The following is a 24,781-nucleotide window of genomic DNA, read 5'->3' as shown; positions in this document are numbered from 1 at the left end:
CACTTCTAACAGTGTTAATCACAGGCTTCTATACCCTACACAGTGCACTTCTAACTGTGTTAATCACAGGTTTCTATTCCCTACACAGTGCACTTCTAACTGTGTTAATCACAGGCTTCTATACCCTACACAGTGCACTTCTAACTGTGTTAATCACAGGTTTCTATTCCCTTCACAGTGCACTTCTAACTGTGTTAATCACAGGCTTCTATTCCCTACACAGTGCACTTCTAACTGTGTTAATCACAGGCTTCTATACCCTACACAGTGCACTTCTAACTGTGTTAATCACAGGTTTCTATACCCTACATAGTGCACTTCTAACTGTGTTAATCACAGGTTTCTATTCCCTACATAGTGCACTTCTAACTGTGTTAATCACAGGCTTCTATTCCCTACACAGTGCACTTCTAACTGTGTTAATCACAGGTTTCTATTCCCTACATAGTGCACTTCTAACTTCTAATTATATTTTGGGTCTATCATAGGAACCAACCAGCTAGTTCTCTATCAAATAAAGTTCCACAAATAATCAGCATCAAGTACACAATACAGTCTGGACAGAATTTACTTTATTAGTGTAAGGTTGTGTAAATATGAAATCAGGTGGTAACTGAAATTTATTATTCAATGTGTTTCTATACAATGGTTTTGTAACCATCTGTTTTAATCCTTGGAGGATTTACGACATAGCGCTGTGAACATGATGGAGGTCTCCGTTACCAACACCATACGTCGTATTCTGTTGTACATGTACAGCAATGAGCTCTTTTACAAAAAGCAAAATAATACAATATATTGTCACATGTATTTACAGTGTAGTAAATATATCTTTCGATTTTTTTTTTTTTTTTTTTTACACAAAATTATTTACAGTTGTGAAGCATAAAAAACAGGAAATAGATGAAAAAAAAGAAAGAAAAAAGTTCTGTTTTGCATAACGTCTGCGAATTACACTGAACTAGTTAAGGTGTTGTGAAAGTCTATGGCTAAAACTCACTCACTCACGATGAGGGCAAAGCCGTATTACCTGCATACATCGATAGAAATCTGATTAACAATATTCAATCATTTCTACCCTCTGTGGATTTTTTCCTTTTCGATCCAAACCTGTGGTTAAAGCTTCAATAATATAACCTGACCCTGATGTGAGCACAGAAAATTAACACATCAACATTATAAGGTCAAGCAAAGGCATTTACTTTGCAATGGTTTAAACAGAAAATGGTAACCTTAATGCATGAAAGAACGAATATATATAATAAATCTTTAAACATTAAAACCTGCACAGTGCCGTCTCACCTCGTATTCTTCACCAAAGTTCATTAAAAGTTTCATTAAAAAGTAATAAAAAATAGCTTTTGACATGAACTAGTGGAAGTGGACAGTCGATGACATCATGTATGCGTCAAGAGCACTCGGGGAAGAGCAGACTGATTGCAAAAAATGCATTTGTTTACATATTTGGGGGGGGTGATGGTGATCCTACATATCTGCTCTTTAAACATAACCCATCAATTGTTCTTCCTTTCGTCTGGATTTCCTTTTTGCTCTAGATTTCAGAAGTGTAGGTTCAGTAGATTTCATAGTTATAGTTTTATAGTTTTAGGTAATACAAATGGCTTAAAAGTGAGGCATAAGTGTCCAAGTGTCCAAAACTGTCTCTCTAGCAGAGTCCTGGCAACCTAGCAGAGTCTTAAAGGTTCACTTAGAAGTGTTTTGCTCCCTCTGCTGCATGTGTGAGGAATTGCAGCTGCACCTAATCACCATTTCATGCAAGTCAGGGTCGAGCATCCAGAGCCTAGAAAACTAGGCGGGAATACACCTTGCATGAGACACCAGGATACGCGTGGTAATATTTCTACACTTTCATGACTATCAGAGAAACACAAACTGCACCTTTAAACACTGAACTACCCCAATATTTCAATACATTATGCAAAATCAGACTTGGTCCCACCAATCAAGAGCTGAGTATCCCAGCTCAAACACGCACCTGATGCTCACTGACTTAAAAAAAACAAAAACAAAAACAAACATCGGGTGCTGAAAGGTGAGGCTTCGTCATAAGCATGCAGTGCTGTTGAATGCTCTTGGATTATATTGCACCATTATCCTAGACTTTGGTTTTCGAAACATTTGATTAAAATCTCTCATAGGCGATTTTCATTGGCGAATTCACATACAGAAACTGGTTCACAATTTCTCGCTAATTCAAGTACAAAATCACTGTAAACACTCAACCGAGTACCATTTTTGATTTGTTAGGTCCACACCAAATACTGTGAACCATCCCCTTTCCATTACGACACACCACGGATGATGGACACGCCCCTTATTAGACACAATTCCTACATCAGCGCAATGAGCATGAGCCAATCCCCGATACTGATGGAATGCTGAGAAGGTGTTGCTGTGTTGGTTACATTTCAACGAGTGATGTGTTTCAAGGAAATAACAATCCTAGTTGAACTACTTGGCTCTACAGTAAACAGAAGAAAACGATTAGCTTTCATTTCATAAATAAAAAGGATGACGGTGATGGTTCGGTTCTAATCAAGTGCTGCTTCAGTATTTCAGTCTTACGTTGATGATCAGAATCACATTGGGGAATCATATAGTGCACTGAGCAACATCATCCTCCTCAGGGAGAGAGATGCACTACAATAACCGCAGTCGAGACAATTTCAAGGAAAACGCCTACACTGCCATAAGCATCAAATTAACGTTAAATCTAGAATTGGTTTGAAATGACAAGAAGGCTAAGGTCACCAAAATAACTACTCCTTATGTCCGTGGCGAGCAGAAAAGCATCTCCTAATGCACCACACAGGAATCTGACACTACAGTGTTAACAGAATCACTCAGAATAAGACCAGGATCCTTGGGAAATCTTTACCTGTCTGAGGTTTTAGCTTGGGAGAGCCTGTGCCTACTGTAACCTCAGATTCTTGTGTTCTGAAATGCTTTTCAGCTCATCACAGCTGTACAAAGGTGGTAGTCTTCCTGTCGGCTCCAACCAGTCTGGTGATCTCCCTCATCAACAAGGTCTTTCCACCTGAGGAGCTGCTGCTCACAGGAGATCAGATATTTCTTAAATACTCACCTCTATGTGGAAGCAACAATCATGCAATAGTCAATACCATCCATCCATCTCTCTCTCTCTCTTTCTCTATCAATCTACCTATTTATTAAAAATGTCATAAGCCCTCAAATGTCCAGGAACAGTCCTGCACCTCTAGACCCAAGCAGGACTGGAAATATACAGATTCTAATTCAAGTGCAAATTATACTGTGAGTATACAGTAACGTGCGCTGTGTGTGCGCAGTAAAAACCAAGATATTTGATCACAAAGCAGAATGTAGGCAGAGTTAAACCCTGTGGAGAGAAAAAAGGACTGAACAGAGCAACCCGGTTAATACTTTCCATTAAAAGTGATTTAAGGGGGGGGGGTCTTACAAAACATTCAACGCAGTGGAATTGTAAATTTCAGTGCTTTTCCTTTAGACACCTAGTTTGGAATAAAAATAAAGAGCTTGTGGTGCTGCATTAAAAAAAGTTCAAGTTCCTTTATAAGCATAAAAAATTCTCCTCAAACACTGACTGGTTCCCAAACGTTTGAGAACTTCCTTTCCATTAGTCCTGTCTTTTTTTTTTTATTGATCGTCAGGCAAAGTATGGCTGAAAACGGAGGTCAGGAGAAAATAATAATAATAATAATAATAATAATAATAATAATAAAAGTAAGAAGAGGGCAACAGGAAGGAGTGTGTGAGTAGAAATGCAGCATGGTGTGTGTGGCCCAGCAGAGGGCGCCGTATTCATACAATCTTCTTAATGCTCGGTCTCTTGAAGCTGCCGGCGCTGCGCTGCTTCTGGACGTGGCTGGCAGAGCCGTGTCGTGCGCGTCCACTGGTGGGAACCGCAGCACTCGGAGACAACTCCGTGTTCTCCTTATCGACACCTGCAGAGCAACAGCGCACACTGAGAGAGCTGCTAACAGACAGAGACTGGCATGAGGAGGAAACACAAAGATTCTCCCGGAAGAACAGGAGCTGGAAAGACAGAAAACTGTTTGCCATAGAATGAAAATTTCAGTCACACCTGAAAAGGTGAGCAACCAATCAGAGCATCTTCTCTGACTCCGCCCCATTGCCGACTGACGCATTGCAACGTGATCAGAGTATGAGAAGAAATAAAAGTAGCCTTATCTTTGGGGGGGGGGGACGAGAGAAATCATGAACAGAAATGTGACTGTGAAAAAGAGCATGATGAAATAATATCTTATTATAATAAGTATTTCTTTATTGACTTATTAGGCTTTTTTATTTACTTGTGTGTTTGCTTGATTTGGATGGACTTTGAATTTGACAAATATCTGTATAATTGATATTTTATTGTATAATTTATATTAATGAATGATTTTCATCACACTATGATGGCTTTGTGAATTTCAGCTTAAGAGATGTTTCAAGGTTACATTAGCGCCATGCCAATGTTGCACCAAGCTAATGGTAGTGAAGATTTTCATAGCTGCCGGAACAACACTCCCACTAAACAAACACCGAGCAATAAGCATATTCAAAAGCTGCTTTGGTGTATAAGATCACTGCCAGTATGGTTTTGTGAACTTCTGCCTAAGAGATGTTTCAAGGTTGCATTAGCACCAAGCTAATGTTAGTGAAGATTTTCATAGTTGCTGGAACAACACTCCCACTAAACAAACACCAAGCCATAAGCATATTCAAATGAGGTTAATGCAAAAAAGGATGTGACCTCACTGCATAACAGGACATCCTCAGACACTGTGGTAAAATTAATGCTTTTTTGGGGGGGGGGGAGCCATTTGAATTGTAATTTAAAACCCTGTTTCGAACCCGTGCAATCTTCACCTGATCGGCTTCAAAGCTGTTACATTAGGTACAACCTCACAACCTTGAGCTTGCAGCAAGAGCAGAGACAAGGACAGGTCATGCAAATTTTTGGGGGGACGAATGTCCTTTTTCGTGCTTTTGTGCACGAATCAACCTGCGTTAATCAACCAGGAACGTATTAGAATCTGCCAGTGTGAGGGTGTGGTTGATGTTGTAAACCTAAAAAGGAGCATTTATTTAGGAATGTTTGTAGTGTGGTTTAGTGTGTTGTTTTGAATGAGTATTGGCTATCAGGATGTTAAAAACAGCAGGTTGGTGTGTGTGTGTGTGCGCAAGTGCACTGACCTGCCGAGTGTTGTGAGGTTGCCAGAGAGGTCATGGAGTTGGAGAGGTTGAGGTTGGCAGTGATGCTGAGCTGGCTCTGGACCGGAGGTGGATACGGAGAAGTAGGTGTCCTCAGCGCCTCTTCGCTGCCTTCCTCATCAATCCCAGGCAGATAGGTGTCAATCAGAGCGTCCAGAAACTTAACAATCAGCTCGGCGTAGTCCGGGATCTGGTTTTGCTGTGGGCGGCAGGACAGCAGCTCGGGTTAAAGAATGAAAAGCTGCACTGATCAAATACCTGGCACCATTTTATAAAATGTTTCTCTAAATGTTAATGAGAATGAAATAATTCAATTAAAAATGCCGAGTTTAAAAACAGATCCGTACCTAAAAATAAAAAGCTCCTCATTTTTAAAAAACATATTAGTAAAAACACAAACGAAACCTAAAATTTCACCCTAAAAACAGAGTACATCTTTGAGTCAGAGTGGAAAATAAGAAAAGAATTTTCTTAGCCACTTCCTGTTATTCAGTAAGCTGGAGAAATTAAGGCTCACTACCTTTGAAAAAGGTCCAGCAAATCTCCAGAGTCCATTAAATCCGAAACCTGTGGGTGAGAGAGAAAGCGGTAATATCATGTCGATATGTCTTAGATCAGTGATCATGCTCTCGAACTGTACATCTACCCTGTTACACAAGATTACATAAATAAAAAATACTGTGAAATACTGCCATATGTAAATATATGAATAAACTTGTAGTGTGTTTTTACTCTGAAGATACGAAGGCTGGTACTGCGGGGGCGATTCCTCGTGGTACACCACACTCTGTACAATGCCATGCACAGGGTTCAGCAGGATCGGGTCCTGGCACATAGACAGCAGCGTGTTGATCTTCGAGTCCAAGAGGTTGTGACTGCACAAAAAATTTCCAATAAAACAAGATTGTACGATTCTAAGATACGATTATGGACATGCTAGTTATAGAAGTGTAGATGAGTTCTAAAATGTCCTTTTATAATGAAATCATTTCAGAAGAATTCATTTAAGAGCTGAAAAAAATGACTACGGAATATGTAGTTGGGGTTATTGCATCATAAAATATAAGCCAATCATGTTCCAACATGCAAATGCTGGGAAAGGGGCGGGGTTTGTAGGATTGACAATGTGTATATTCATATCATCAGAATTTAGGGACACTTTCTAGAGGAAATGCTACATAAGGCGTCTCATTATTCATTATAAATCGATCCTTTGACTTACACCACAGGAAAGACTTTCGGAAAGACGACGCAAGCCTCGGCTAAAAACTCATAGAGAATCCTCTGGTCGAATTCGTCCGTCGTGTTTTTGACCTGAGTTGCCTGCAACAGAAACCTCCACTTGCTTATATGTTAACATTTGATTATGCTCGAATTTTCAATATCTTCATGAAAAGGAAATTTGGAATATCCATCAAAAAATGGAGAAGTCAGCCGCTTATGAAACCATTTCAAATGACCTCCTGAAGAGGAACAGAGATGCAGATAGAGAGGCAGAAAAGACAACAGGAAGCAAATATGATACATGAACAAATACAACAACGAGCCTGAAAGAGGAAGTGATACAAACGACGGATGAGTAATTGTGAAAGTGTACAAAAAAGAGATGAGCACACACCAGCACGGTGAGGAGAAGTGCCTGGATCTTCGGGTCAGTGAGAACCTCCTCGTCCAGGAGGACGTTGGATTCGGACACGGAGACTTTCCTCAGGTGGTGGTGCTGCTGAGAGATTCTTTGGGTTTCTGTTTTAAAAAGAACAACAACAAAAAAAATAGCCATTTTAAAGTACATTTCAGCAAAAAGATTGAATCACTCAGCACATGAACCCTTCACACAGAGAAATCCTTATATTTGCTACTATTTATTGCTCCCACAGGCTTTCCTGAACTGAACTGTTTTTTCTTTAGTATACAGTATCTCACAAAAGTTAGTACAACCCTCACTTTTTTGTAAATATTTTATTATATCTTTTCATGTGACAACACTGAAGAAATGACCCTCTGCTCCAATGTAAAGTAGTGAGTGTACAGCCTGTATAACAGTGTAAATCTGCTGTCCCCTCAAAATAACTCAACACACAGCCATTAATGTCTAAACCGTTGGCAACAAAAGTGAGTACACCCCTAAGAGGAAATGCCCAAATTGGGCACAATTAGCCATTTACCCTCCCCGGTGTCATGTGACTCATTAGTGTTACAAGGTCTCAGGTGTGAATGGGGAGCAGGTGTGTTAAATTTGGTGTTATCGCTCTCACACTCTCATACTGGTCACTGGAAATTCAACATGGCACCTCATGGCAAAGAACTCTCTGAGGATCTGAAAAAAAGAATTGTTGCTCTACATAAAGATGGCCTAGGCTATAAGAAGATTGCCAAGACCCTGAAACTGAGCTGCAGCACGGTGGGCAAGACCATAAAACCACCACAGTGGTTTTACAGGACAGGTTCCACTCAGAACAGGCCTCGCCATGGTCCACCAAAGAAGTTGAGTGCACATGCTCAGTGTCATATCCGGAGGTTGTCTTTGGGAAATAGACGTATGAGTGCTGTCAGCATTGCTGCAGAGGTTGAAGGGGTGGGGGGTCAGCCTGTCAGTGCTCAGACCGTACGCCGCACACTGCATCAAACTGGTCTGCATGGCTGTCGTCCCAGAAGGAAGCCTCTACTAAGGATGATGCGCAATAAAGCCCGCATACAGTCTGCTAAAGACAAGCAGACTAAGGACATGGATTACTGGAACCATGTCCTGTGGTCCGATGAGACCAAGATAAACTTATTTGGTTCAGATGGTGTCAAGCGTTCTGGCAGCAACCAGGTGAGGAGTACAAAGACAAGTGTGTCTTGCCTACAGTCAAGCATGGTGGTGGGAGTGTCATCGTCTGGGCCCGCATGAGTGCTGCCGGCACTGGGGAGCTACAGTTCATTGAGGGAACCATGAATGCCAACATGTACTGTGACATACTGAAGCAGAACATGATCCCCTCCCTTCAGAGACTGGGCCACAGGGCAGTATTCCAACATGATAACAACCCCAAACACACCTCCAAGACGACCACTGCATTGCTAAAGAAGCTGAGGGTAAGGGTGATGGACTGGCCAAGCATGTCTCCAGACCTAAACCCTATTGAGCATCTGTGGGGCATCCTCAAACGGAAGGTGGGGGAGAGCAAGGTCTCTAACATCCACCAGCTCTGTGATGTCATCATGGAGTGAAAGAGGACTCCAGTGGCAACCTGTGAAGCTCTGGTGAACTCCATGCCCAAGAGGGTTAAGGCAGTGTTGGAAAATAATGGTGGCCACACAAAATATTGACACTTTGGGCCCAATTTGGACATTTCCACTTAGGGGTGTAGTCACTTTTGTTGCCAACGGTTTAGACATTAATGGCTGTGTGTTGAGTTATTTTGAGGGGACAGCAAATTTACACTGTTACACAGGCTGTACACTCACTACTTTACATTGTAGCACAGTATCATTTCTTCAGTGTTCTCACATGAAACGATATAATAAAAATATTTACAAAAATGTGAAGGGTGTACTCTCTTTTGTGAGATACTGTATATCTCAAACTCAAGTTCCGGTAATTTAATACCCCCAAAAATCCAAAACGAAAAAGGCTCACAGCTATGCAACAGCTTGATCGAATCATGATATTATGAGGAAATCACACTTGGTTAATGAAGTTTTAGACCATCAGATTGGCTAAACAAGCTCCTTCTTTGCAGGAATCTAAACTACGCACAATATAAAAACATTTCCACATCAACAAATATATTTATGGTTTCTTAAAGTGCCAAAAAAAACAATTTCAGCCAAAAACCCAATTCATATTAAATCTAGATATTTAAGTTTAAACTAAAAATATATTATCATCATGATCATCCGCATCACTTCCTGCTTTCTGATGTAATTCCAAACTTAATCTATGAATTAAATAAACTTTAATGTTACTGTGTTTGGTGTTATTCTGGTTTTCTGAGACCTCACAGTATTTTTAGGTAGCACTTTTTGGTTTGGAAAGCCTAAAACAAACATACTACATGCATCTGAAACACTATGTGCAGGAAACTATAAATTATTGTTCATTGTCTTGACAGGAATGGATGATTCATATATAGATTGGTGACTGTGACTTACATCTATGTCACACTCAAACCACAGTTATTTTCAATTACCACATGCATGTACACATCTCACTTCATCTTTTCTTCACTATACTGCCTAGACGCAAAAATCACACCTATTTCATAGTCGTTCTCAGCCACTCTTCTCATCTTGGGGGGAGTTGTAATGCCAGACTCCATCTCTGGCCTTTTTGGTGCCTTCGTGTCTGATATCAAGTGGTCAAAGCTTTTTCTCGTCCCTGACACACACACACACACACAAACACAAACAGGAAGTTGTAGAAGGCGTTATTTCAACTACATTAGTGTTACTGTTAATATCAAGTGAGTTATGGTTCCATGCTGAACTCCGTGTGTGTCTGGTGTCGAATTTTACCCAGAAGTTTTTTGGTGTTGGCCTGAGATGGCTGGCCCATGTCCAGGCTCATAGATTTCCGAGTCCGAGGGCTGATCTGGCCCACGATGGGGTAGTTTGCAACCAAGTACCGTTCTGAAACTTTAGGAGACGCCCAAGGATGGTTCTCTCTCAACGTCCTGTAATAACAACAATGTGTTTGCTTCACGAAGCTGCAATTATTTACAGGTCACTGACGTTAAATCTTGTGGTTCGAACCTGCAGTTAGGGTCGCGAGTATGCACTGAGTACGTCTCCATAGGAACATTCTCCATGGCAACATCGGAGAGAAGCAGAGACTTCCTGTGTTTCAGACTGCACCGGCTGCGTACTTCCTCTGACACTGTGAGCAGAGCTGCCAAGAACAAAAATAAATATAGAGAACAACTATGAACAACGCACACAGCAGCTATTAACGCTTAAATTAGCCGAGAGATCAGTGCTCACCGGCCAGGTAGGCTACGCTCTGTGTGTTGACCTCAAACTTGTCACAGTTGAGATGTTTTCCCACCAGGCTGAGAAGCATATGTAGGATGCGCACTGTCCGTGCCACAGTAGTGGGGGAAGGATGCCTGTAGCCTGAGCATGATGGGGATGAAAGCATCATTTCTTTTAATACAGAGTTCATTTCTCTCGCAAGTTTTTTTTTTTTTTTTTTTTTACAGTAGCGATTATTTTAGATCTCTCACCTTTAAGCAGATGACCCACAAGTGCAAAGTTGAAGTTGGAGTTAAAGTTGAGGCCGACAAAGTGGTCCATCTGTTTGCAGTGCCACTCCAGAGGCTTACGAATCTCCATAAATACCTCCTCAGGACTCTGCAGAAAGAAAACAAACATGGCCGCCATTTCAGGATTACTACTACTACTAAGAATAACCCAAAAAAAACCCCCAAAAAACAAGCGAACCGCCCCTGCTCCATTTTGAACATGGAAACCTCCTATCACAGTGCATGCAAGTAGGAGTATATATAGTATACATATAGTAATACATGACACAGAAGTCACACAGAAATATCGTTACCATCCTGTTTATTCCATTTTGTTCATTCTTATTATTTCTTAAAGAACAAATCACAGTACATTTTATTCAATTATAGTTATGCTTACTGCTGTGGAACATCTGTAAAACATGTTAGCTCCTGTTACAGCCCTTTCGTTCTTTCTTTGGAAGTTATTAAAAACATATACAACACAAACTCCTCTGACTGAAACTGGAGACTCCTTCCATAAAGAAAGAGTGCATTAATATAAACCTATGATTTGAATTACAGCCATTGCATGAAATCAATTCATATAAATGCATGGAGCACCTTGTCATTGAAGACATGCATGCTGTCCAGCGTGTGCAGGTTCTGCTCCAGCAAGGCCGTGCCTGCCGAGTACAGGTTCACCTCGTCCAGCTGCAGGACCGCCACAGCCACCCAAAACAGAGCCTTGTGCATGGGCGAGTCCTAGCCAGGATTAAAAGGATTGAAATAAAAAATTTAAAAAAAAGTCATAGAAATCAACATCACTGTTTTTACAAACTAGACCAAGCATCATTTGTGCTAACATGAAAATCTCCTCTCATGCAGCACTCCCCACTGTAAGCACAGAAATGCTATCACTGAATCCTAGCTAGTACAAGATAACTAGCTGTTCTTATTGTAAACAATAAAGGGGCTGTTCACAACTTCACACTTTCAATCAGTTTTGATTCTCAATTTTAATATCGTTTATAAATAATTCATGATCTGTGTGTTGATTTGATCTAATGTGATCTGGTTGTGGTGTACCTTGGTCAGCAGGGGCTGCAGCTTGGTGAGAGCAATGACCGTGGCCTCGATCAGCACCTGGCTGTTGTAACTGTCTGGCCCCTTTAAGCAGCTCTCCAAACCCTGTCCAAACAGCAAAGGGTCCATTAAGCAGTGAATCACACAACTCTGCAGCCGTACAGAAACAGTGCAGCGGGTATCCTCTGCATTTACAGCTATTTTGTCAGCGTCTGAGGAAGTCTGGCTGAAGCAACTTCTAAAACAGGAAATATAAAGCAAAAGTGGACGAAAGTGCATGATGCTGTCACTTATTTAACGGCAGAACCGCAGTGGTTTTCACTAGAATTTAATAATGCATCTGTCAAATCTGTAATGCCTCCACTAGGTAACAAGACACAAGTAGGTGGTGATACTAATGTTACCATCATTTCAAATGTGTCATCAATTTAAAAATAACTTTGGTTAAATGTTATGATGTTTACTCCATATTTCTGGGTTCTAAAGCGGCTCCAGTCTGATAATCACTCACTGCTTCAAGATGCTGTTCCTTTTTTTCTATTAATCGTCTCACTGAAAATTGGCTTAGTGGAGTTTATAGTCTAAATCAGATGAAAGTGTTTGTATGGAGTCTATTCAGTGACAAGCAGTAGTATTTTATAAAGTAACCCGTGTGCACTAATTGATATATTAAGGCCATGAGATGACTGAAAAACAGTTTCAGTTGGTCATGAAAGACTGTGTTGTGTAACTCGAGCTCAAGACGTCATACAATAGATGCCACAGTTTACACATCTGGTGACCATATAGTAGATTGCGCGTAAATCATATGCACTGACCGAATCAGTGTAAAGACTGATTAATGTTAAAGTGCATGATGGACATTAATGCAAGTGATAGAACAGATCAGTATCGGGTTGTGCTTTGAGCAGCCGTTTTCGAGTAGTTGAAAATATGTAATAACTGTACAAAAATAGCATGATGAGCATGTGACTCACCTTGCTGAGGATGCGGATGATCTGTTTGATCTGACCGTGGGTGATGCGCTTGCTGATGCAGCCAAACACCACTAGAGCCCTGGGCTGTAGTGAAGGGTTGTACTGGAAAGCAAACCTGCAGACAAAGTAGCAAAAAAAAAAAAATCATGCAGATTAATTACAAAACCACTGTGAAAATGACTCATGACTAACACTGGCACCTCTACACGTCTCATATACCACGAGTGTCAGAAGGCAGGGTACAGTGGGATGTCTGACACAGACGGGTGGGACTTACTTCTGAGCCAATTCGGTCCACTGATCAAGCCATTTACACCCTGGAATGTCCCTCATGCACGCCTGACCAGAAAGAAATAACACCGGATTACTCACAAACGACAAATTATTCACAATGTTCATTATACCAATGTCCCTACCATTTAACCCAATTCAGGGAGTTCTACTCCTGATGACAATAAGAGACAATAAGTGCATGTTTTGAGATTTGTGATTATTTATTCAAGCATCAACCCCTGGAAACACTAGAACATTTTATTGAATATGTGGGAAAAACCCAGTGGGTTATTCAGTGCATTTAAAATAAACTGGCAGCAGCAGTATGGGGAAGTGTTCAAGACTAAAAATATAAAGGCCACATTTTTGTAAACGGAACTGAGACACGAGCTTGTCTCAGCAAGTATACAGTGCTTCAGTTTTTCTAGGTTACAGCAGAAATACTTTTCAGGTCATTTAAACCTTAGCCAGAATAACATTAAGTGATACCTAAAAAAGAAAAAGATGGGAAAAAAAACAACAAAACAAAACACGGAAAATAGATATCTATTATACTTCTACTACATTAATGAGAAAAATCTGGCTGAAACACATGGTGGGTGATCGACTGAAAGGCTCTCCAGCAAGGAGACTAAAAAATAATCTAATCTAATAGCTACCTCCATGATCTCCAACAGAGCCTCCGTCACTGTCTCCAGCGAGGACAGAGCGAAGGTCTCACGCTCATACGATCCTGGAGAGAAAGAACGATCCCTGTAGCTGGAGCGGAAAGCTATGACGGCCGCAGACTTGACCTTACTGATGCCGAACAGCAAGTAAAATTTGGGCAGTGAGAATTCGGTCAGACTCAGCCTCAACACCTGCTTGGTCTCTTCTGCATGAGTGGACAAAAAAACACTGTGTTTGTTATTAACCTCCTCGATAAGTTTCTCTTTACAACTTGGTTAAGATGAATTAGGAAAGGAAGGAACATCCACTAAAAACACACTGGTTTGAGTGAACAGTGAATAATGAATATATGGTTTTTTTAGTCTTTTCATTGAACACATTGATCTTCCTGTAGTGTGACTATAGGAAAGCCTAAGATCGATACACTTCCCTGAGCATGCCCTTACCACTAAAGTTGAGCTGTGAGCAGGTGCAGAGTGAGTGGATGATGTTAATGACGAGGCCGTGTGTGGAGGCGCGCAGCGAGAGTGGCCCTGTGGCTACCAGCAGTGTCACCACATGAAATAAGTAGGGCAGATGAGCTGCCACATCCAGCAGGTTGTTGAAGGACAGCATGAGCATGTAGCGTGCCAGGATTGCAATGTCATCCCACATCAGGTGCTGCTCCAGCGTCGGCGTCGGGGACAGGCACGTCTTATCGATGATCTTACACATGCGGATAATGACCTGGGCAAGGAAGTTCAGATGAACAGCACTGTGAACACTGTGAGGATGAGCTTTTATTAACAATATTGCCAAGAAACAGAAACTAAAAAGAAGTTAACACTGGACAGGACATCTAGCCTAATAAAATCCTTTGGCTGTATTATTTTTGGGCATGATGGTATTATATTTAATAAAGCAGATGCAGCAGACACTCTTAGAGTGAATATAAATTATATGTAAAACCTACATCTTGGCATGTCTAAATAATCTAAACCTCCTGGGATTTAGCATGACTGTTTCTCATGAAGCGTTGAAGCATATGAAACAGGAAGTTAAACAGCAGGTTGTTTAAACCCCAGTAACCCTTATACTTTGGGGACAAAGCAGCCCCTGTGCCAGCCTTCCTGCTCAGACACGTCTCCCGCTGGCACGACCTCACACGGCCTTTGCCTCATGACTTGAACAATCCCCACAGTCATAACATGGTTGTGTGGAAAAAATGAAAAACGGAAAAAAATACACATGCACACACCTTCACATAGAGCAGAGGAAATCAGAAAGATACAGACAGATGTAGTGAAATTACTTGACACTGACATGAAAAGACTCCTCGCTTCTCCTTGTCGACTCAAACCTTTCCATTTTTGTCCAGTGATTGTTGCGAATGAGTTAGCAAAATTCACAGTGATGCTGTGTCTGTGTGTGTGTGTGTGTGTGTGTGTGTGTCTCACCTTGCTAGACACCAGTTTGACATTGCCAGAGGCCAGAGCCACAGCAGTATCCGCCATCACCTCAGCCTTGATGGAGCCCAGGCCTCCTGTAGCACTGGTCTTAATGAAGCTGTCCAAAACCACGTCCAGCAGGTCAGTGATCTGGAGCGGACAGAACATGGTCCAGAGGCAAAGTGAGCTGTGAGGGCCACTGTCTTTCATTTTATACCTTTTTATGTAATTAAATCTATTAGCACATGCGAGAAATAAAACTCAACAGGACATGATGTAGGAAAAATAATCACATCAAGTTTTCAATTGTCATGGTTCAAACATAAAACATAGCTGATTTTCTAATGTTGTCACAAATAAATGGGAATGATCGTTATCTAGTTATCTAATAACAACTTTAATAAATAAAGTTCTATGGGTGGAGGAAAAAAACTCAATAAAAAGCCTAAAAATGATTAGATCCATTTAAATAATGTGCATAGTTTATTTAATAATCTGTAAAATAAATGTATACTGATGAGCTCCAGGACTTAAAGGGGTCATAAATTAAAGGCAAGGGGGGGGGCAGCTTTTCATGTTACTGAACATCTGGAAAGACTTTTCCATAGAGTTAAATAAATCTCCTTAAAGGAATCTTTACCATGTCATCAATTATATTTTATAGAAAAGTTTCTGTGTTGCATCTGCTATACAACTCCTTGCTTTTGTCGTTTATAAGTAATACTGTATTAGAATGCACTAGCTGTCAGAGCTAATGCTATAGAAGATGACTGGATTGAATTTGTTGCCTGACAAATAATTCTTTAAAATATAACAACATGTGGTTTGTTTAAATGTTCAGCTGGACAGGTGTCACAGTACAACAGACATGGCACCCTGGAGACTGGGGATTTTTGTTCTACGGTGGAAATTTGCATGGTCTTCCCCAAACCCCTGGGATCCATGACACAACCTGATGATATCTTTATAATCAAACATACGAAGATAAGAATTCCTTGAGGAGACTATAGATTAGAGTTGTGTCTACAAGTACAGCTGTTCCTACTGCAGTAAATCTATGGAGCAACCACTATATAGTTGTGAATGAAAATAGCATACTGCACATATGCACATAATTTGATATGATAAATGTTGTTAGGATCACCGTACCTGGCCCAGGCTGCCCCAGATCTTGGCCTGGATGGACGGGTACATCTGCTTCTCATTGATGGTCATTGTGATGAGCTTGTCCAGGATGGCGGTGACACGCTGGCGCTTGGCATCGTCGTTGTGTTTGCAGAAGCGGACCAGGTTGAGCAGCCAGGGAGTCATGTACTCCAGACAGAGGTGTTTCAACTCAATACCTGCATACACAATGAACAAACCCCAAAAAAAAAACGATGATTTTGCAAATTACTAAATTTCCTGGACGGTATTGCCTGTCATTTGCAGATTTTGCAAATTATATAGCCAAGTAGCACAAATGCCATCATTTGCACACTTTTTGCATGGTTCTAATATTCTCCATGATTAGTGATTTTAGATTAGCTATGCTACACCAGCAGTTATGAGAACACGCCTTGGGACTAGCTTTGTAACTTCAAAATAAGGATTTTTTTTTTTTTTTTTTAGCAGAAGTGATCGCACAAACAGAGCTACTTAGGAGGAAATCTTTCAACGCTCCTGAATTGTTTGTACAAAAATGATTGTACGTAGTGAATCGATTTCAAAATCAATTAAAACGTCTTTGAGAAATTACCGACCTCCTAAACGTCATTTCTTACTAAACAAATTGTCAGATTTGAATATATTAAAATCATTTATATTTTAAATCTTAAAATATCAGACAGCAAAAACTCTATTGGTCTAAAAAAAAAAAAAAGTATTAAATATGAAGCTTGGAAGCTCCAATACAAAAAGGACCTGATTATGAACAGTTTTCTGTATTTTGCATTGTATTTAATAAAAAAAATAAAAAAATACAACTGTATTTAATAAAAATATATATATTTTTTTTTATCCATGTTTTTTCCCTTTGTTCTGAAATTATTAGCACAAAAATTACCGAGTTTACAAATAAAAAATAAATAAATAAAAATATATATGATTCGGGATTTGTATTTAGGTTTCTGAATTTTAAAAAAAATGGTAATTTAAAGGGAAAAAAAAGAAAATGTTTAAAATTTATCTAAATTAAATTGTAAATTATTTTAGTTATGTAAATAAGGCAAATATATGAAATTCTTATTCATATACATTTGTTCAGCTTCAAATCTCCATAATTCAGCACCATCAAAAAAAAAAATCTTTAAATAATATTGTTGTCCAATACCTAGATGCCTCCGCCAAGAGCTTAAGACTTGTCTGTAGTAAGAATTCAACAAAGAAACAGTGGGACACAATCTCTAATGTCTCTGGATAGTGGAGTGAACTGAGATCCTCTTGAGTCTTGTTGGACACACAGACATTATTAGAATTACAGAAAGAGAACAAAAGATGAACTGTGAGAGGCACTGACTAGACTTGCTGAAGCCAGAGATGCACTCCTCGAGGAACTCCAGCGTGAGATGAGGCTCGTTGGCTGCCAGCGTCTTGCTGATTGAGACGATGAAGAGGGTGTTGTTGGCCGGGATGCACAGACCCGACGTCTCCAGCAGCTGACCCTCGATTTTCAGGTTAAATGTGCAGGTCAATGCACACAGGAGATTATAGGCTGCTGACCTGCACACACAGGAATGAGGGAAGAGTAAAAAATGTGTCACTACATAAAAATACGAAACAATTACTTTTTAAAATTTATTAAAAGAGCACACTTTTTATTAGTTTTTAGGAAAGTCCACAACACTAGCTAGTTGATGATATCCATTACTTTATAGCACCTTAATAGTCCCTGTGTAAGTTGTTACTATGGAAACCACAGCATGTTAGAACATAAACCACTATTAGCTCATTTTTAAAGATTAATTAATCGATACCTGACCAATCAAGAATGAAGAATTCAGCAGCACTGTGGTATAAAGCACAGGGTAATTAATAAGCATGCTGACTGTTAGTGACCTGAGACTAGGGTCGGAGCTGCCCAGGTTGAGGAGGGCAATGTTCAGGAGTGTCCCGGGCACGTCTTTGGGCCGGATCTTGGTATGCTGTGGGATGGAGTCAGGCTGAGAGAGCTCCCAGCGTGTGCGGATGTGGATGATGGAGTGTACGATTGCCTCGCACTCCTGGTGCATGAAGGTGAGTGGCGTGCCCTGGTTGGCGATGGTCAAAGTGAACTGGTTCTCGTCCACCAGGCAGATCTCCTCGATCTCTGAGGCATAATAGATGTCGTTGAGGAAGACGGAGAGGCCCAAGACCCGTGTGCGATCTGCTGAGGTCACCTGTACGGCGTTGGAGCCCACCTGAAGAGGGAGGGAAAGAGAGATGATGGACTTACTGTATATTAACACAATTTTCTAGTAAGGAGTAAAACATCATAGTGTGCTGTTAGAGATAAATAATCAATGATGCAGTCCTGTGACACAGCCCAACATGAGAGCTACACTTAACACTTTTTCATTTATTAAAGACTGACATGCTTCTAGTTACATTTAATGTTATGTAAGTTCATATCATCACTTTCACTCCGGCATCTGAGCAACTGTTAGTAAATTAAACCTGAAGCAACTTATGACCAATCAGAATCAACAGCAAATCTTGCTTCAAGGCTTCAGAGGCTTCCTATATAGCTCACCTTGATGGACACCTTGGTGTCTTTGTGGGCCAGTTTGAGAGCATTATGAAACACCTTGAGATCCTCCTCCAAGCTCAGCGTGGCAGCCGGAAGCTTCTGCTGCTCCAGCTCGATGTGTTCAGCCAGCCTTGAAGGCGAGTCGATGAAAAGCAGCTTCTTGCTGCCCTTCAAGCCAGTGAGAAGCCTCTCATGGTACTTGGTGTATTCCCTCACCCACGTGTTACAGTTGTAGATATAGATGGCTGCTACATTCTCGTACGCGAACCCCGGGAAGACGACAAACCATTTGGAGAGGAAGTCGGTTTTAAAGCGGTTGCTGGGGCCGGCGTGAGTCAGGTCTACTACGATCTCATATGGTTTGCCGTAGTAGGGCTTCAGGGTGAGCAGGACGTGGTAAATGAGCAAGTCTCCATTAATCTGTCCAGTTTTGAACCTGAAGAGGATAAAACAGGGAAAAATTCCATAGTGAAGACTAAAACAAGGCAGGTTTCAGAAAAGGTTTTTTTTTCCCACTGATGAAATCATAGCACAAGAAGCAGCTAAGCTATGAACAATGCTCATATTTCATCTAGATCATTTTGTGTCTATCTGTGTTCATGTGATCTTTTGTCCTGGATCATCTTTGGGGGAGGTTAAGGATAATTATCTTTATAAATGATTTAAAATTATTAACTTTATAGTAACCAAAAGTATTATTTACTAAACTTTGTACCAAGCATTTATTTTCATTTCATTAATTAAATTGTTCATATATTTTTTAATAGTTATTAGATTATAAAAATCCTGTTTAAATGGTTAAATTAAATGGATATTAGCAAGCTAGCCAGACAAAGACATCCTAAGTTAAAAAAGTAGATGTTTCCCCAGAAAAAGGTTTAATTTTGTTTTAAAACAGTTTTAATTTCATTTCCTCTAACAGCTTGTTGGCTCAGTGTATCATCATCATCACCATCTTGTTCATGCTAATCCTGCATGCAAATATTATTTCTTCTTACAGTAAATGGACATTTTTCTTATGGAGGTGACTTCCCTAAAATAATAAAGAGGAATATCTCAAGACTGAGCTACACCATACCTGCACACCCAAGGGACATAGTTTAGTAAGAATGAAAATATTTGCGGTGCACTGAATTATTTATGAGTTAATACACTAATGATTTATGGAGATAGTCTTTCCTGATAGAGAATTAAGCATATTGCTGTTCATGATACTGATGTAGAGGTCGGGTTTATTTTCCTACACACGTATGAATGAAGAAGAGAGCTGCTCTAGAGTACTAATAAAGTACTATTATTATGAAAAAGAATTATACTAGCAGATTTATTATATCACATTCTTATATTTTCTGTAATTATTGTTAAAACAAAGAGCTCATTAGCAGAATCCATTTCAATCTTACCATCACGACCACTACCAGTGTCATCTATACGTGGCCTTTACCAAGCTGAAGGTCACAATTCAACAAAACTATACCACAAGGATCACAAGCTGATACTTTAATGACATTAAAATGGTTAAAGAGGAAAGAACGAAGCTTAACACGCATGACAAGCCACATGCAGGTTTAAAAATATTTCAAATAAAACCACAGCAGAAGTGAAAGAGGGACAGGAAATATGTCACTCATGGGTGCTATGCTGCACGGCCAGAGCCATATCTTCTCATGCTCCATCACCAGCTGCTTCACACTTCACACACTGATTTCACCTGACAGCACCTCCCTGCTGATCTCAAAGAGGTTGTGAACGACAGTCAAAGATATTGAGGTAAGCAACAAATCTTCATCTCATTTTAACCTACACCGAGTCTGCTTGGTCTGTTTCATTGAATTCTTTCAGTTGGCTAAATGCTGTAGATATTTCTCAGTATATTATCTGTGTAATACATGGTCTGTATTTATCTCAGCACTTTGGAGAATAAATGTATAGAATATAGCTGTTCGGTAATGTTTAATAACCCTAATAATAATTGGTTACTAATTCGCCATCATTGAATAAAATGTATATTTTATTTTATATATATATATATATATATAATTATTCCATTTATAAGAAGTCAGCAGTGGAATTAAATAAATTATCTCCAATATTCAGAAATTAAGGCTGTTGAGGATTAAGATTACTATTCTATTTATATATTATATATTCTATTTATATATTTTATATATATATATATATATATATATATATATATATATATTGTATTTCTACTGTTTGGAAAAACGATGATTATGCTTGGTCCAAGACATTTTTGAATATAACATTTTCTCCAAGACAAAAAGTCCCACAGTCCGGCTGGAACCTGATTATCTTATTGTTATTTTGTTGACTTTATGTAATTGCAATTTCTTACAAAAATCTAATCAAAAATGCAAATCTTTGTGGTTTGTTGAGTTGATTTTCCATTGAATGTACATACATACATGTGAAGTGGAATGTAAAGCACTGGTGTGCACAGTAAAACCTCCTCAACACAAGTAGAAACATAAACGGCAATGGAAAATCAACTCAACATATATACATATTCCATTTATAAGAAGTCAGCAGTGGAATTAAATAAATTAAATAAATTATCACCAATATTCAGAAATTAAGGCTGTTGAGGATTAAGATTACTATTCTATTTATATATTATATATTATATATTATATATTCTATTTATATATATATATATATATATATATATATATATATTGTATTTCTACTGTTTGGAAAAACGATGGTTATGCTTGGTCCAAGACATTTTTGAATATAACATTTTCTCCAAGCCAAAAAGTCCCACAGTCCGGCTGGAACCTGATTATCTTATTGTTATTTTGTTGACTTTATGTAATTGCAATTTCTTACAAAAATCTAATCAAAAATGCAAATCTTTGTGGTTTGTTGAGTTGATTTTCCATTGAATGTACATACATACATGTGAAGTGGAATGTAAAGCACTGGTGTGCACAGTAAAACCTCCTCAACACAAGTAGAAACATAAACGGCAATGGAAAATCAACTCAACATATATACATATTCCATTTATAAGAAGTCAGCAGTGGAATTAAATAAATTAAATAAATTATCACCAATATTCAGTAATTAAGGCTGGTGAGGATTAAGATCATCTTTACAATGTTTACAAGAGAATTCAGTGGAGATGAACCAGAACTGGATCAGCAGAGACGATTCAAATGTGAAGTGGAATGTAAAGCACTGGTCTGCACAGTAAAACCTCCTCAACACAAGCAGAAACATAAACGGCAATGGAAAATCAACTCAACAAACCACAAAGATTTGCATTTTTGATTAGATTTTTGTAAGAAATTGCAATTACATAAAGTCAAAAAAATAAGATAATCAGATTCCAGCCAGACTGTGGGACTTTTTGGCTTGGAGAAAATGTTATATTCAAAAATGTCTTGGACCAAGCATAATCATTGTTTTTTCCAAACAGTAGAAATACAATAGGCAGATAAAATGTCTCATTATGGGTGAAATAAAAAAAAAAAGTAAAAGGAAGAGGAAAACACAAGTACAAGTATGTGTGTATGTGTTGGGACCCATCATATGTCCCAATAAGAAAAGAAAAACAATGAATTAATGAATAAATATGATAATAGATAGTTTCATGATCAAATGTATTATTTTGATATGTTACACACTGAATGATAAATAAATACACAGTTGGTTCATATCACTGGAGCTGGAAGTTTAAATGCATAACTTGTCCTGTGGTTGAGATGCATGCAAAAGAGAAAAATATATAAACTATCCTGTAAACAGTAAACAGGAAAATAATTCCAGAGTTGCGCTCATGAAAAATTTCCCTGATTCTCTTTCAGATTCAAAAATGTATCCCTTTGTGTGCTTCATTCTGCTTGTGAGTCTCGAAGGAATAAAAACTGATCACAACAAAACAAATGATGTGACAACAATGTCCAACAAGAATGAAGAAACTGATGCAAACAACAGTGTAGAAACACCTGTGACGATGTACATCAACAGTAATGAAACGCCTACAACAGTGCACACCAGCAGTACGGGAACGTGCAACACCAACAGCTATTGCCAGACAAACGCTAACTGCATTAAAGCATCAGACTGCCTAATCAATCTCGTGAACATGAAAGAAAATTTGCTATTTTTCATAATCGCATTTCTCTTGCTTGTCTGCATTTTGTTGCTGCTGATTATCATGTGCCTGGCCTGCAAACGCTGCAGAGGTGTCAGGAACGACAAGATGGTCATAATGAAATCGTCTAGGAGGAGCAGTGTAAACGGTGGGCCTTCTGAAGTTGAAGTCAGATATTCCTCTGTGAAAGTGGAGATTGAGACAACCCCAGATGAGGAACAGGAGAGAACCCCAGAAGAGGAGGTGGGCGGAGCAGCTGCTGAAGTCAGAAACCAGGTCAAAGAGAACCAAAATTCAGCCAGTGACACCACTGAGACCAGTGAGACCGCGCCCACCCAAGAAGTCGATCAGTCCGGCCAAACAGATCTGAAGATTGAAGATTTGGAAAAGGCAGAATAGAAATCCTCCTGGCATCACCAAAACAACCCACACAACTCCAACTGCCGGTGGAACTGAATTCAGAGCCATATCCGGTGTATTCGTGTCTCTCGTTTCGCTTCTGTTTCTGGGCAACCAATTTATAAGAACTTTGTGCTGAATTTAGTGAAGACTTTAAGGATAACGTATTGCTAATGTAAATGACTTAATACCACTGAAGCAGTTATATAATATAAAAAAATGTAATAAAGAATTGTAATGAATAGTTAATATTTTTTTGGTAAGAAATAACATAATTGAATAAATCATGTCTTGTCTCTTTTTTCAATCTGGTTCTGTAATCAGGGCAAGCAGGATGATGTCTATAATAAGGCAACTTTAAACATTAAAAGGTGCAAATCTGGATTATAGGTGGCTAGATTTGTTGTATATTATATTTGTTTGGATTTGTTGAGTGTCGGGAGTTAGTGTCAGAAACAGGCACACTCGTTCAGAAGGCTTTTCCGCAGCTTCTCCTGTCCAGTTATTTTCAGTTTTCTTGCTACTTTTCAAGATCTTTGACTGTATTGAAAAGAGTTATCCTGTTTGATGTTAGCAATGCTAATAAGGTAAAAAAATAAAATAAAATAAAGAGAAAAAAACAAATAGATCCAAGGTGTCTTGAGTCTTGTATTTTGACAACAGGAAATTCACATGATTGAGACATTTTCTGAAATTCCACCCTTTTTCCCCCATACTACATAATCTTTATATACACATAGAGGAATCTCTCTAATTCTCATACTGTCCTTAACCTTCACACTAAACTAAAATGTACTCATTTGGCTCTGGGACGGTAACCCAAAAAATTATTTTATTATGAGGACACTTGGTCCCAATACAGAGCTACACACTCACCCATACAAGCGGATAAGGATGGGATTAGTGGGCAGAGGATATGGCACTGCTGGGCTACACGGAAGAGCTCTTAAAGAATTCTGCTTTTCTAAAAGAAAAGCCATCAGGAGACAAAACACCAATAAAAGCCCATTCAAAACTTGTTCCTTTCTGTACTACACACACACACACACACACACATTTCCTTTTGTACACTTACCTATTTGCCAAGCATAAGAATCTGTGGAGACTACAAATAACCAGTAAGCTATAACTGTGCATAGAAATCATGTTTTCTTCAAACAAATGGGATTTTACCGATTGCTACAAAAGGATTTCCAATTCAAATTGATGTACTGGTCCCAATATGTACAATGTGGCTAATGTGATTCAAAACAGGCCACTGGCCAGGCATCTCTATTGAAAAACCTTATTGTGATTGGTCAGAAGGTGTTGATTCATTTTCTCTAACAGCAGCTCTGAGAGTAGGTTGACAATAAGCCAATAACATGGTGCTTGTTCTAATACATGAAGTCGTCAGGTCAGCATCAGAAAAGAGAGGGAAAAAAATAGAGGCTTGTTTCTGACAATGACATAAGTCATTGGGGATATCATCACATAAGGGGATGTAACTATAAACAGATAAAAACTACACGTTAACTGAGAGCATCCCATTGTGTGATGGACCTTCATCAAAGGTTTAGTATAATAAAATTCCTTTAACTAAAATTAATTGAACCTCAAACACGGTAAAGAAATAGAGGTCGGAATAAATAAATTAGCGGAGATGTGATGTGGGAGGATCTTAAAATGGAAACAATGAAGTC

At 39.2% G+C, this 24,781-nt stretch overlaps 2 protein-coding genes across 2 annotated transcripts in view; one reads left to right on the top strand and one right to left on the bottom strand.

Moving 5' to 3' along the window:
• Positions 1 to 560: 560 nt before the first annotated feature.
• Positions 561 to 24,781, bottom strand: part of nf1b (neurofibromin 1b) — a 73,249-nt gene continuing 49,028 nt past the window's right edge. The window contains exons 36-57 of the mRNA XM_058411046.1: positions 18,584 to 19,016; positions 17,911 to 18,251; positions 17,372 to 17,574; positions 16,024 to 16,217; positions 14,884 to 15,024; positions 13,894 to 14,173; positions 13,438 to 13,652; positions 12,783 to 12,844; positions 12,506 to 12,620; positions 11,532 to 11,633; positions 11,067 to 11,207; positions 10,446 to 10,572; positions 10,204 to 10,335; positions 9,976 to 10,111; positions 9,739 to 9,896; positions 9,479 to 9,601; positions 6,857 to 6,981; positions 6,461 to 6,561; positions 5,971 to 6,113; positions 5,759 to 5,805; positions 5,221 to 5,437; positions 561 to 3,965 (exon numbers count right to left, since the gene is read on the bottom strand). Coding sequence (XP_058267029.1) covers positions 3,823 to 3,965; positions 5,221 to 5,437; positions 5,759 to 5,805; positions 5,971 to 6,113; positions 6,461 to 6,561; positions 6,857 to 6,981; positions 9,479 to 9,601; positions 9,739 to 9,896; positions 9,976 to 10,111; positions 10,204 to 10,335; positions 10,446 to 10,572; positions 11,067 to 11,207; positions 11,532 to 11,633; positions 12,506 to 12,620; positions 12,783 to 12,844; positions 13,438 to 13,652; positions 13,894 to 14,173; positions 14,884 to 15,024; positions 16,024 to 16,217; positions 17,372 to 17,574; positions 17,911 to 18,251; positions 18,584 to 19,016 — 3,679 coding nt within the window. The 3' untranslated portion in view covers positions 561 to 3,822. The remainder of the gene's footprint in view (positions 3,966 to 5,220; positions 5,438 to 5,758; positions 5,806 to 5,970; positions 6,114 to 6,460; positions 6,562 to 6,856; positions 6,982 to 9,478; positions 9,602 to 9,738; positions 9,897 to 9,975; positions 10,112 to 10,203; positions 10,336 to 10,445; positions 10,573 to 11,066; positions 11,208 to 11,531; positions 11,634 to 12,505; positions 12,621 to 12,782; positions 12,845 to 13,437; positions 13,653 to 13,893; positions 14,174 to 14,883; positions 15,025 to 16,023; positions 16,218 to 17,371; positions 17,575 to 17,910; positions 18,252 to 18,583; positions 19,017 to 24,781) is intronic.
• Positions 20,201 to 23,713, top strand: LOC131366535 (uncharacterized). Its single transcript, XM_058411049.1, has 2 exons — positions 20,201 to 20,350; positions 22,411 to 23,713. The coding sequence occupies exon 2, from the start codon at positions 22,419 to 22,421 to the stop codon at positions 23,097 to 23,099; it is 681 nt and encodes a 226-aa protein (XP_058267032.1). The 5' UTR covers positions 20,201 to 20,350; positions 22,411 to 22,418; the 3' UTR covers positions 23,100 to 23,713.

This window comes from Hemibagrus wyckioides, linkage group LG16 (assembly GCF_019097595.1).
Source record: "Hemibagrus wyckioides isolate EC202008001 linkage group LG16, SWU_Hwy_1.0, whole genome shotgun sequence".
Classification (NCBI taxonomy): domain Eukaryota; kingdom Metazoa; phylum Chordata; class Actinopteri; order Siluriformes; family Bagridae; genus Hemibagrus; species Hemibagrus wyckioides.
The sequence above is the reverse complement of the archived record's forward strand: the minus strand, read 5'-3'. Positions and strand labels throughout refer to the sequence as shown.

Excerpts from the sequence above, each read along its gene's own strand:
- LOC131366535 (XM_058411049.1), top strand. The coding sequence starts at position 22,419 with ATGTATCCCTTTGTGTGCTTCATTCTGCTTGTGAGTCTCGAAGGAATA.